At 40.3% G+C, this 14,324-nt stretch overlaps 1 protein-coding gene across 1 annotated transcript in view; it reads left to right on the top strand.

Annotated features, from left to right (window-relative positions):
* The window catches only part of PIP5K1B (phosphatidylinositol-4-phosphate 5-kinase type 1 beta), a gene marked incomplete at both ends in the record, with an annotated part of 70,003 nt that overhangs the window by 40,130 nt on the left and 15,549 nt on the right, over positions 1-14,324 (top strand). Inside the window, 4 exons of the mRNA XM_084278232.1 lie at positions 6,248-6,459; positions 8,743-8,826; positions 8,928-8,976; positions 9,525-9,609. Of these exons, the coding sequence (XP_084134358.1) occupies positions 6,248-6,459; positions 8,743-8,826; positions 8,928-8,976; positions 9,525-9,609 (430 nt within the window). The remainder of the gene's footprint in view (positions 1-6,247; positions 6,460-8,742; positions 8,827-8,927; positions 8,977-9,524; positions 9,610-14,324) is intronic.

Here is a 14,324-nt window from a genome sequence, read left to right as displayed (position 1 = left end):
AGGGAGTACCTGAGCGCGCTCTACAGCTACCTATGAGAAAGTTGTAGCAAGATGGGTGCTGGTCTCTTCTCCCACATAAGAAGTAATAGAACGAGAGGAAATGTCATCAAGTTGTGCCATGGGAAGTTTAGGTGGGTATTAGGGGAAGTTTCTTCACCAAAAGGGTTGTCTACCTCTGCAACAGGCTGCACAGGGAAGTGGGTGAGTCACCATCCCTCAAGGTATTTAAAAGATGTGGTGCTTAGGGACATGGTTTAGTGGTTGAATTGGCAGTGCTGGGTTAATGGTTGGACTTAATTTTAAAGGTCTTTCTCAACCTAAGTGATTCTGTGATGCTATGAAACAATCCTATTACTGAAAAAGCACATAGTTCATCAGTTCTGCTTTCTACATTTATAAAAATTTAATGAAGAACAATTAATATATTTATACCTGCATGGCAAAATATCTGTTACAGAATCAATGGCAGTTAATCCAGTTGTGGTCTTGTGGTTTTTAAGAGCACCAAAATAATTTCAATGAATTTTTACTGTGAGAAGTGAATGGCTTTTTCGAGTTTTCCTTTATTGGGCTTTTCTAAGGAAATATAATTTTAAAAGTGGTAATAATGGCCTTACTAAAAATGAAGCCTGGAAGGACAAGGAAATTTGAAGACAGAGGGTCATATCTCCTACGTTTCAGGTTTACTGATTATTTTCATCACTGCTGTTTTAGCCAGTTGTTGCAGTATCTCAAGCTTTGTCACGAATACTTATCTGGATTTGCACCAAAGCATCTTTGACAGAGACATTGTATGATCAAATTTATTCACCATAACTTTCAGAACTCTTACAGTGGGAGGGTCGGGTTGGTTTTCTTATGTTTTTTTCTGCCTCAAAGTCTCTACACAGATGATGCTTTGACCCAAATAATTGTAATGACCCGTTCTACAACACCTCCTTGCAAACAGTAGTGTTGGCACAACTTGAAGGAGTACTGAACTGCAGCATGGGATAGAAATAATAGATGGTCTGGAGTTGGAGAATGCATTAAACGTAGATGAAGGGCCTTTTTGTCAGAAATGGTAGTTCAAGGAAAGTGTATATGGGATGATACTACATCTTAAAGATAGTCTTGTATCTTTATATATTATCACCTCTGTAGTAACAAATCAAATTAAAAATTTCTCTTCTACTTCAAAAATTAGAAACCAGATTGCAATTTTTAGGAATGTTAGTTAACAATACATGTGAAGAATTCTTTTGAAATGGAAAGTGACTCCAGGTAGGGGTGTTGGTGACTTTTTGGAATTGATTGCTTCTAAGCTAGAACCCTCATATTAGGCATTTGATATTTGTGTACTTTTTTCTAAGAAATTATGATTTTGTGAAATAGCACTTTATTTTGCATGATTATTTTATCTAACTCCATATGTTGGACAGTAATTACTGATTCAGTGTAAAATTAGTCATCTTTCTGCTTTGTTAGTTCCTACATCCCTTTTCCAAAATGCTTGTAAGAGAGAGAGAATGCTTGCTTGTGTGGTTATCCTTCTAGCTTTTTGCATTTCACGAGCTTGTGGAATTATGCTTTTTTGAGTAGCATTTTCCTTGATTCTTTTAGGAAAATGACCTGCTGACTTGAGTTGTTTTGCAGGGTTAGCAACGTGAATGCAGATTTCTCTGTCAGATAGCACTCAGCTTGGGCTGGCTGCATCTAAAATAAAAATGACATTCCATGGCAGAAGTACTTGTTTTGCTCTATTAGTCACTGGCTGATACAGTTGAGTATAACCACATCTAAGATGATTCACAGAATGCTTTAACATCTGATTATCTTGGAGAAAAGAAAATCTGATTCAGGGAGTTATTTTCCATGTTCTGAAATAATGTATTTTGTGATGCCATTTCACTGGGCTTTTTTATGTGGTATGAAAGCAAAATATTGCTTAAGGCTAGAAAGGGATGAGCGATGCTTGCCATCTGGAAGTTGTCAGAGCAGCGAAAGCCAGCCTTGGAAGCAGTGCTTTGTGAACAAGTGACAACATCGTGTTGACAGAATCTGTGTACCTAGTGAAATAACACATATATAAATACAAATGAGATGAACAATTTAATGTCAAGATAATGAATTGAACACTTGCTTGTCATTATCAAATACAATGCTTAATCATGCTGTGTACTAACAAATAATATTCTTGCTGAAGCCTATTGCAATTTCTAGCAAGGTGTATTTCAGAGTGGCTACATCAGTAAAGATTGACTTTCTCTGACTTTAACTACAGCAGGAGTTTGTTTCTGGGCTTTAATGTCAGTTTCTAGTGATGTCCCATGGATGATACTGGGTGTTGTACAGGGCTTTCTCGTTCTGCTATGAGCCTTTAACACTGTGCTTTGCTTGAGTATTTTTTTTTTCATTAGATTGGGGTGTCATTTTGGTACCTTTGTAGCAAAGAACATGCTGCTGCCTCTCAAAAGCAGCTCCATCTAGAATGGAAGCAATCCTTGACCCAGGAAAGGTCTTTTTGGGTTTTCATAGGATGCTGCATGTTCAGAAATAGCTTGATGTGCTGCAATCTGTAACTTTTCTTCACAAACCAGAATTAATTTGTGCATCTCTGTGTGCAAAATGTTACTTGCACATTTAAGAATAATGATGATTTCATATTTTAACTATTAATGATGATACCTGTATGAGAACTCTTCAGATATATTCAGCTAGAAATTCCACTGACTGAAGTGAAATTTCTGTCTTAGTACAGACCGAAGAGTTTGATATGAAGTAAGTTTTTGTTGAATAACGATGTTTAAGATTCTTCCTTGTTATCCTGTGCCATTTTTCTAATTGGAATTTTACTTAGAAACAAACAAGGGCATAAAAACATGCTTAGATGTAGTCGAAAGATGTGTATTTGCATAAGGAGTGGCTGGATGGATTAACATATTTCTAAGGGAAGGTAATCAGTACTGTGTATCAAACATGAAGGCAGAGAGGCAGGCCATATTGCGATACCCTGAAGACGCTTTGTTGACTGGAGAATCCTTCCTGCCTCTGAGTAGGACCATAAATAGAGTGTCTACAAGCAACAGGGGCTACACTGTGTGCTGATTTTAAGAATATGTACTTGTCACAGTTTTGCGTAGCTGGGTGCTGAGAGAGAGACCGGGGGCTGCAGAAGATGGCTGCTGGAATGCTCTGCCGGCCTGCAAAAGTGTAAACATCAGGCAATTCAAGGCCAAAGTCACTCTGACCAGGGCTGAGGCAATCAGAGATGGATTCACAGCGCCTCTGAGAATCACATATAGGAGAAAAAAACCCTAGAAGTAGCTGTGTTTTGCCACTGAAGAAGGGAGTGAAATCATGACTAGGGTGAAGTCTCACTAAGAAGGGAGCTGGGGAGAGTGGGGGGGGAAGTTGAGGTGTTTTAAGATCTGGAAAAGTAAAACAACTCATGAAGAAGTAACTGAGAACCCCATTTTTTTCCAGTCCCTGCCCCCCTGTGCTGTGAACGGGGTGGAAGAAGGGAGCAAAATTCTGACTAAAGTCTGCTAAGAGGGGAGTGGTGGGGGGAAAGTGTTTTAAGATCTGGTTGCGTTTGTTTTAAGATCTGGTCACGCTCCTGACTCCGGTTCTTCACTGTTCTTTGTAGTTAGTGTAATAAACTAGGTAGTTCTCTTACTTCACTCTGTGTTGAGTCTGTTTTGCCCATGTCATTCGATGGCAGGATGATCTCTCCCTGTCCTTACTTTGACTCCTGAGCCTCTTAATATGTATTTTCTCCCCTGTCCACCTAAGAAGGGGAGTAATAGACTGACTTTGGCGGGTGTCTGGCCTCCAGCTAGGGCTAAACAACCACAGTACTGCAGTTAATCCATTGAATATGCAGGTGTTTCAATTTCATAATGAACTAGAGTGACAAAATAGCTACTTGTTTTTATGATTTTTTTTTTAAGTAATCCTAGAACAAAGACATAAACAGGCAAAGAGATTTCTGCTCCATTGTATAGTGGAAGTAGCATGGGTTTAAATGACAGTGGTGATTTGATGCAGGCAGATTAGTTTTATCACATAAGAGGTCTCAGCATATTACACCACAGACTTCCATGAGGCTACACCCTGTCCTAGATGTACATTATGTAATTTGTGCAGATAAATCATAATGTCTCTAATTCAGAAGGTGGGAAAGAATAGACTGAAGGCAGAACTGTCAGCAGTTATGTTTATAACTGTAACACAAAAGTGACAATGCTTTTTCTGAGCCTGACTAGCTGCTGTAATCTGGTTATTGCATAAATAGTGTTGCTGACTGTACTATTTAAGGTAAGTATTTCTGTAGAGGATGAATATATTATATTCCTCTTCAGCCTACCCAGAATCTGCATTCAGTATTTGATGGTAAACATCCACTGGTTACTTACTTTTATAGTGTTTTGTTTTTGAGTAAGTCTGAGTAAAAGGTAACAATGAGCAAGCAGCAAAGTTACTGGAACTTATCTGGCACCAAGTGTCTGTGCCTGTGTACCCGTCAGCTGCGCTATTTTAAAAATTCATGATCCTAAAACAGGAAGATGTTAGCCACCAATGTTCCCACACAATGCTCAATAAAACTTCATTATCTTCTTGTACGGTAATTTAGAATATGCTTTTTTGGTTGTGTCCTGAAACCATGTGGGAATGCTGTCATCAGAGGATGCCGTGGACTACTGGGGGACATACATTTGCAGCCTTTTTCTTATTCTGTTTGAACTAATCCACCCCTGTGCAAGATTACTCTGAGCAAGATCAAACCTACCATGTCTTCTAAACTCCTCTTTTGTGTCAGGGAATCAGGATGAGGCTATGCCTTTCTACCTTTAGATTAAATGCTTACAGCAGTACTGAAATCAAGATACCATGTTCCTCATGGAAGATAAATGCCAGAGTTTGCAAAGTATACAGCTGTATTGTACAGTTGTCTTCTATTTAACATAAAAAGTACAGATGGTGAGGAACAGAGCTTTCCTACCTCTTTGCTGATATACTTGGACATTGGAGTTAAAATTATCTCTGGGGACATGTTCAGTAGTAGCCTCCCTTTTCCTCCTCATGCAGTTACACAGATCACTGGAACTTTCCTGACAATTGCAAACAAATCTCACTTTGGATTTGAAAAATGTGTCTTAGACACAAGCCATCTCAGCTTTTTGTGTAAGTCTTCATCAAAATGTCATACCATTACAGGAGTTGTGGCTCTTTATTTGTCATCTCTGCAAATCACATTTTGCTCTTGTTCCTGTAAAACCACGTACTATCAACTCCTGTTTCCATGCCAGAAATTATACCACTGTCTCATGCTACTGTGTACTATAAGCATGTCATGAACTATAGCTGAGCTGCATGAGGTAAAAGAGGCATGAGTGGCACAGCAGCATATCCTTACTGTTTGCTACCAGTATTTCTCTGTCCACTTCGTGCTATTATATAAGATATTTAGCACAGCTGCTGCCTGCTTACAGTTTGGTTATATTACTAGATAGAGTGATCACAGCTTGTGTTAGTTCATGTTTGCATATTGATTTGAACTGTGTTTCCTTTTAATGGCAGTATGCCAGACTTAATAATGATGTAACTGATGAGAAACTTAGTACATGTGCAGGAAAGAACGGGAACTTGCCTACTGACAGATGCAAAAATGATTGGTAGAACTGGAAGAGAAAGATGTTGGGTCAAGTCATGCTTCAGAAACAAAACAGAATGGATAGGCCCTCTTTATACTAATAGAGGGATGCATGATTTTTGTATCCAGATCCCATCAGCTGTTAATGAATGACAGGGTGGTAGCAAATGTGGGGTTTTTGACATTGGAAAGGTCTCCAATAACACTTTTGTGGTTATAAACAGGAGGTGAATGGGAGGTAGAGAGTAGTCTCAGCAAAAATGCTCAGTAAAGTCTGGAACATGCATTAGAGGTGACCGTAGAAATATCTATAATTCCTAAGCATATGATGGAACTATTAATTGATTATGTGCTATAAATACAAAAGGTGCTGACTGGACATATTTACCTTGACTACAAAATAATATCAGATTACATTTCAGCTATGCATCTTTCCCATTTGTAACAAGAGCATTAAGCTTTGTTTAATTATAATTTCACACTTTTTCCTAATAAGCAAGACTTGTGCTTTGAAGGTCTACTTTTACTTAGATTTTCAAAATGCTGCTGTGTAATTCATACTGTGCAATGGTCTATTTTTGTTTCAGTACACCGTTTCTTCTTTGTTGACAGGTTCTAGAAAGTTTTAAGATTATGGATTACAGTCTGCTATTGGGAATCCACATATTGAACAGTAACATTAAGGAAAAAGAGGGAGAAAGTTCCCAGAGCACATCAGATGCCAAACGTCCTGGAGGGCAGAAAGTTCTCTATTCCACAGCCATGGAGTCTATACAGGGCCCTGGGAAGTCAGGAGACACTGTCACCACAGAGACAACAAACACGTAAGTGCCATAACCTGCTCTTAAGGTTAATATTAAAACTTGTGTGTTCTTTTTCTTCAGTGTGTACTACTTGGTATTAAGTTGTGGATTTTTATTTTTGAAAAAAAGCTGGACTGGCAGGATTTGCTGCAGAGCAGGAAATTAAAACATTGATTACTAGATTGATCATCTTTAAGTACATGATAGCAAATTTAGTTAGCTCAGAGTGACTTACGTATGCACAAGTGCATTAACTTATAAAAGAGTTGTTATGGAACAGCTATTATAAGTGTCCCAGGTATAATTGAATTTTAACTGGAAGTAGTCTGATGAGCCATAAGCACAAACTATTAACGCTGAAATGGATATTCCTACAGCGGATGTTTTTATCTCAAAGTAGTATTCTCAATATGTAGAACTATATTGCAGTTGTACCCATGTACAGTATTTCCAAGGATTAAGAACAGCTGCTTTTCTCTTCTCTATCCAGAAAAAACTGCAGTAGAAATTTAAGAGTATAGATAATAGTTATTCCTATGTTTCCTTTGAAATGCATTAAGTGTTACTGAAAGTACTATGTTCACCATTCTCACTCTATATAATCAGATATAATAAAAATAATAATATATAATTTCTGTAACCCTCGTTATAATGAAGGTTTAATTTCAAATTATGTTTTTACTCTTCTGGTTCTCAAGGGAGCTGTCTAGGTAAATACAATTTATGTTATAGAAACGTATGCTTAAACCTACAGCAAACAAATGGGAGAATTACAATATTTAGCATTTGTAGAGAGTCTCCAGATGTTCAGAGATCTAGAATATAAATTACAGCTGAATTTCACTCATTTTTTTATAGCTCTACTCACATTTATGCAGAAGACGATGAATGTTCTCAGAGGGTGACAGAGGTGGTGTACTCACAGTTTTGGGGGTATTGGTTTTTCAGTTAGTCTTTTAACTAAAAGCCAAATCTGTTTATAAAGTCATCCAAGGAAGTCCCTGTGTGTGTGAAAATCCACCCTGGGTTCCCACATCACTTGAGCTAATGTAACATCACACAGATTGTGGATGGTATAGTACTGCTGTAAGGCTACTGCATCTGTTGAGTCCTTCCTTGACTGCTTGCACTATCTCCTCTCTCATACTGCCATAACTGGTCATGTGTCAGACTTCACTGAGGTGGATGAAAATAAGCCTAGGTCTTTCAACAAAGACACCAAGTCCGACAGAATATAATTTTGTAAATCACTTAACACTTCTGAATGTCTGACCAGTTAATTGAGCAGGAATTTCTGGTAATAGTGGAGTCCTACAGTCATGTAAAATCCACTTGTTCTCACATGGTTTCCTTTGTGCCTAGAATGATAAAAAAACTTCCTAGTGGTGGAGAGGGAGGAGAAGTTTGAGTAGATGGTGGCCCCTTTTTTTGAGGGGAAGGAACTACTATGCATTAGTGGCAGAACAGGGAATGCGCTCCAAACGATGTCTTTGTTAGATGTTTCAGATGTGCACTATTTGTTTCTCAACTTTTAAAAAAGATTTGAAGGTCAATATTGCATGTGTTGCATCTTCAGTCGCTTTTTCTTTTTATTTTGTACTGGGTCCATCAATGTCAAAAAGCTGACAGACTGAAAACTGGATTTCAGTTCCTGATGTTAAAAACAATATACCCTTCTTTCTAGGGGCTGGAGTAGGAAGATAGGGTCTTAGGATGAGCAGCTTGTTCTTCAGCGTCATGGCTAGTAAATACTCTGAACCAAGTGGAGATCCCAGGTTGTTGTTAGGCTTCTCAGCTTCATACTCTTACTTTTTCTGTCACTAATCTGTCTGTAAATAAATTTTGGAAAAGTACATACTTATTTTTTAGTAGAAAATATACAAAAGAACATTTTTCAGATTTGGAGTAGTGTGCAGGCTCTCTACAGTTTTGTTATGTGAGATCAATGAAGTGACACAATTATCCTTTAGCTAGGCAAAATTATTTCTTTTCCCTAGTAATAAACTGAGGTACACTTGTCTCCAGTTTTCAGACCATCAAAATATTTACAGTTCTATCTAAAAGTTATGCTGAAAGTCTTTTTTTTGTTTATAATGGATATTAATCACTGGATATTTCCCACATACTAAGTTTTGCTATTTGAAGTCAGTAGTATGTGAATAACCCTCATTTGACTGGCTTTGCACAATGGCATCTAGCTTTAATGTTGTGCCTGTTTTGGTTTGCAGGTGGGTACTATTAATCTGCTAATGGTCAGAGATGCCTTAAAAGATAGTCTAAGTATATTTTTGTTGTTTCTTTCAGAATGGGAGGTATTCCAGCTAAAAGCCAGAAAGGCGAAAAGCTGCTTCTGTTTATGGGGATTATTGATATTCTTCAATCTTACAGGTAAGTTGAATTTCAAGTTTTTATTGAATAGGCTCTTCTGAAATTACTTACAAATGTGGAACTTTTAGAGAGCAGTTCTAATTTTGCTTTTGTGTGCTTAGATTAATGAAGAAGCTGGAACATTCTTGGAAAGCTCTTGTTTATGATGGAGTAAGTAGATTTTATTTTTTTAACTGCTGATATTTTAGCTAATGGAGCTTTGACTTATGTTGACCCCGAAAGAGCTGATTCCAGTATATTTGTAGTCTTACCATCACCATGTGCTTTGGGGTGTTGCTGAAATATTTTTTGGTCCAAATATGTGTATGATTTAGTTTTTGATCTTTCAAAAAGCAAATAAAATGATCACCTTGTCATAACTAACACAAGACAATTGCCACTTAACCTGGCATTGGTAAATCTGTAACTGAAAAACGTGCATTAGGTGGGAAAAAAACCCACCTTTTTGAATGCTACAAAAATTTAGCAGAATATGGGTCTATAATACATAACTCATAATTCCGTAAATGAAATACCTAAAGAAAAGTTCTTGAAGAATTAACCTTTAAAATGGAAAAACTAGTGAGAATTCACCTGTTTTGAATATGTGTGCCTGAAAGGTGTGATATAGTTTACCTGAGGTGTTCAGCAGCTTTCTTGGCAATTTGCTTGTGATTTACTTACGGGAAATATAACTGAGACCTTTTTCAATTTTGTAGGACACTGTTTCAGTTCACCGACCAAGTTTTTATGCAGACAGATTCTTAAAGTTTATGAATACAAGAGTTTTTAAGAAAGTTCAAGGTAAGAAAGTTGTGAGTTTAATTCTTTTAGCTGTTTTTAGAATCATTACTTTACAGTGCTCCTGTCTTGGCAATAAATGAATCCTTTTATTCAACATCATGTAGCATTTATTTTACCAGGAGCTGGATTTCTTCACTGGAGTTAATAGGATTGTACTTTAATAGTAATATTACAGAGAATTATTTGCACCTGAAGGTGCTCAGGTCCATGAGACCTGAAGAGATGCATCCTGGGTCCAGAGGGAACCGGTGGTTAAAGTGGCAGCACACTAGTGCTGCACACTGGTTCCTCTGACAGGGAAAGGGGAAACTGAACTCCCATTTTTAAAAATGGAAAATAGGAAGACCTGGGGAACTGGGAGCCAATCTGACCTCTGTGCCAAGCAAGATCATGGAGCAGATTCTCCTGGAGACTATGCTCAGGCACATGGAAAATAAGGAGTTTTCACTAAGAGTAAATAGTGCCTGACAGATTTTGTGGCGTTCTGTGATGGGGTTACAGTGCTGCTGGATAAGGGAAGAGTGACAAACATCAACTACCCAGATGTGTGCAAAGCATTTGACACTGTCTTGCACATCCTTTTCTCTAAACCAAAGGCATGGGTTTGACAGACAGACCACTTTGTGAATGAGGAATTGGCTGGATAGTCAAAAGCTTGATGTCAAGTGGAGACTAGTGATGTGTAGTGTTCTTCAGGGGTCGGTATTGGGACCGGTGCTGTTGAAGATCATTGTAACACAGACAGTGGGATTGAGTGCACTGTCAGCAAGTCTGTTGATGACACCAAGCTGTGTCATGCAGTCGACACTCTGAAGGGAAGGGATACCATCCAGAGGGACCTTGACAGGTCAGAGAGGTGGGCCTGTACAAGCCTCAAAAAGTTCAACAAGGCCAAATGCAAGGTCCTGCACATGTGTCAGGGAAATCCCAAGCACAGCTACAGGCTGAGCAAAGAATGATTGAGATGAGTTCTGAAGAGAAGGACTTTAGGTTGCTGGTTGATGAGAAGCTCAATATGACCTGTCAATGTATGTTTGCAGCCCAGAAAGTGAACTGTACCCTGGGCTGCATCGAAAGAAGTGTGACCAGTAACCCGACTGAAGTGATTCCATCCCCCTCCTCTGGTGAGACCCTCCCTTAAGTACTGCATCCAGCTCTGGCTCCCCAGTACATGGGAGAGAAAGGAAAAGCTGAAAGTACTTGAACTGTAAAAAAAACCAAAAAAAAAAAAAGAAAGAAAGAAAGAAATGAGATGCTTTAAGTAGAGTGAAGGAATCTTTAGAAGGATGTTGTGGTTTTGCATGGCAATGTTCTGGTAAAGAAGGCAGTTCTGCAGGGGTGGTTTCTGCAAGGAGCATCCAGAAGCTTCCCCTGGGCCCAACAGAGTAAATACCAGCAGGGCTTAAGGACAGACCTGCTTCTGACCAAGGCTGAGCCGATCAGTGACAATCCTAGCACCTCTGTGAATCAGGTAGGTGATAAGGTCTCCCCTCAGCCTCCTCTTCTCCAAGCTAAACAGCCACAGCTCCCTCAGCTGCTCCTCATAGGATTTGCCCTGCAGCCCCTTCACCAGCCTGGTAGCTCTTCTCAGCACTTCCTCAAGGACTTCAATGGCCTTCTTATGGTGGGGAGCCCAGAACTGCACACAGTACTCAAGGTGTGGCCTCACCAATGCCAAGTACAGGGGCACAGTAACCTCCCTAGACCTGCTGGCCACACTGCTTTTGATAGAAGCCAAGATGCCATTGGTCTTCGTGGCTGCCCAGGTACACTGCTGGCTCATATTCAGCCTGCAGTCAGCCAACACCCCCAGGTCCTTCTCTTCCTGACAGCTCTCCAGCCAGTCTCCCCCAAGCCTGTAGTGCTGCCTGGGGTTGTTATGTCCCATGTGCAGCACCCTACACTTGGCCATGTTAAACTTCATCCCGTTGGTCTCAGCCCATTGGTCCAGTCTGTTCAGATCTCTCTGAAAAGCCTCCCTCCCTCAAACTTTCTGAGGGAGCATTCAATCCCTTCATCGAGGTCATTGATAAAGATGTTGAACAAGACTGGACCCAGGACTGAGCCCTGGGGGATGCCACTCGTGACCGGCCTCCAGCTGGATTTGGTTCCATTCACCACCACCCTTTGGGCCCGGCCATCCAGCCAGTTTTTAACCCAGCTGAGGGTCCACCTGTCAAGGCCAGTGGCAGCCAGTTTCTCAGTCAGAATGCTGTGAGAAACCGTGTCAAAGGCTTTACTGAAGTCCAGGTAGACCACATCCACAGCCTTCCCCTTGTCCATTAAGTGGGTCACCCTGTCATAGAAGGTGATCAGGTTAGTTTGGCAGGATCTACCTTTTGTAAACCCATGTTGACTAGGCCTGATCCCCTGGCCATCACACATGTGCTGCATGATAGCTCCCAAGGTGACCCTCTGCATGATGTTCCCCGGGACTGAGGTCAGACTGACAGGCCTGGAGTTCCCCGGATTCTCCTTCCAGCCATTCTTATATACGGGAACATACTGAGAACTACAAGGTCATTGCTAAGGCATACAGAGATGCAGCTAGAAAAGCAAAAGTGAATCTTGAATTGAAATTGTCCATAGATGTCAAAAACTGTAAGAAAGCATTCTTTGGGTACATAAGCAACAAGCAGAAAAATAAGCAAAATATTGGTCCACTATTGAATAGGAGAGGTGAATTGGTCACCAACAGTGCTGAAAAAGCAGAGGTTCTCAACACTTCCTCCACCAGTCTTTACCAGCACTGTTGGGCCTCTGGCCTTGGGAACAAAACCCCAGGTTGATGCAAACACAGACCCACCATCAGGGAAGGAAGAGTTCGTATGTGAGCTATTACAGGAGCTTGACTCTCCTTGTGGAGATCAAGGAATACCCCAGAAGACTGGAAGAAGGCTAATATCAACCCCATTTACAGGAAGGGTTTAAACCTTCTTAAGAGAGATCCAGGAAATTAATAGGCCCATCAGCCTTACTTCCACCCCTGGGAATTAATCCTCCTGGGGCCTATCACAAATCAAATGAACCATATGATTGAGAAAAGCCAGCATGGTTTCATGAAGGGCAAACCTGCTTGACAAACCTGGTTGCCTTACAGAACAAAGCAACCTGCTCAGTTGATATGGTGTGAGTGGTGGACATTGTCTGCCTGGATTTCTGCAAGGCTTTTGATACCATTTCCCACAGCCACCTCCTGGAGAAATGGATGTTGTTGTCTACAAAAGTGGTCTATGGGAAACTGGTGGATAGGCAGCACCCAGAAGCTAGTGGTAAATAGCTCCCTTTCAAATTGGCAACCTGTCACCATGGAAGTGATACTGGGCTTAATACTGCTTAATGTCTTCTTAAGTGATCTGGATGATAAGATCAAGTATACCCTGATGAATTTTGCTGATTGATACCAAACCGCATGGGCAAGCAGCCACTTTGGAAGGAGGAGCCACCCTGCAACAAGACCTGGATAGGCTGGAAGAGGGGCTAGCAAGAACCTTATGAAATTCAACAAGGACACATGTAAACTCTTGCACATGGGAAAACTTAATCCAGGAATGCAGCACAGGCTGAGATCTGGCTGGCTGGGGAGCAGCTCTGTGGAAAAGAAGCTATGGATCCTGGTGCACAACAAGCTCAGTATGAATGAACAGTGTGCTGCTGTGGCACAAGAACCCAACAGGCTTCTGGGTTGCATCAAAATGGGCATTACCAGCAGAAATAGGGAAGTCATTATCCCAATCTGTGCTTGTCAGGCCACACCTGGAGTATTGGTCAGTATTGGTCAGTGCAGTATTGGTCCCCAGTATTCAAGAAAGACGTGAATAGGCTGGAGAGGGTCCGAAGAAAGGCCCCCAGCATGATCAAAGGTCTGGGAAGCCTGCCAATTGAGCAAAAGCTGAGAGAACTGGGTTTGTTCAGCTTTGAGAAAAGAAGGCTTAGAGGACATCATGCCACTATGTTCCAGCATTTAAAGGGTGGCTGCAAAGAAGACAGAGACTCACTTTTTACAAGGAGTGATGTGGAAGAGATGAGAGGTAATAGATACAAGGCACTCCTGGGGAGATTCCAGTTGGAAATGAGGAATACTGGTCACAATGAGAACAATTAGCCATTAGAATAATCTTTCCAGGGAAGTGGTGGATTCACTGATATAGGACACATTCAAGATTTGGCTGGACAGGGTGCTGGATGATCTTGGCTGTAGAATCCTTCTGTCTAGATGGAGCTTTTGTGAAGAAAGGTTGGACCAGATGGTCATTGAGATCTCTTCCAACCTGATATTAGATGATTTTACTTAAAGATATTTGGCATGTCACTGAAATGGAAATTCTGCAGTAGCACATGTATCATTATATAGGAGTAGTTCACAGCTAAAGGAAATTCTCATCACCTCTCAAAATATTCCAAAAAGTATTTTCAGTTTTCTTGTCTTCTGGTGTTTTGTGTAGCATTCTGTCTCTGATTAAATGGGTTGACACTCCATACAAGATTTCTAGCTTAGACCAAGTTGGCTAAGTGACTTCATTTTTGGTTTGCTTTTTGGTTTTTTGTTTGAGGTTTTTTTTCGTCCTCTGAGCTGTAAGAAACCTCAGAAAAAGACACTTGACTCACAGATGAAATAACAGTGCTTTTGGCTCTACTTGTAATACAATATTTGATAAGCAGGTTTGTATCTGTATGAGTTCTTTGTATGTATTCACAAACTGTAGCTTTATAGA

The sequence above is a fragment of the Gallinula chloropus genome (assembly GCF_964237585.1).
Source record: "Gallinula chloropus genome assembly, chromosome: Z".
Classification (NCBI taxonomy): domain Eukaryota; kingdom Metazoa; phylum Chordata; class Aves; order Gruiformes; family Rallidae; genus Gallinula; species Gallinula chloropus.
This window is presented reverse-complemented; position numbering and strand designations above follow the sequence as displayed.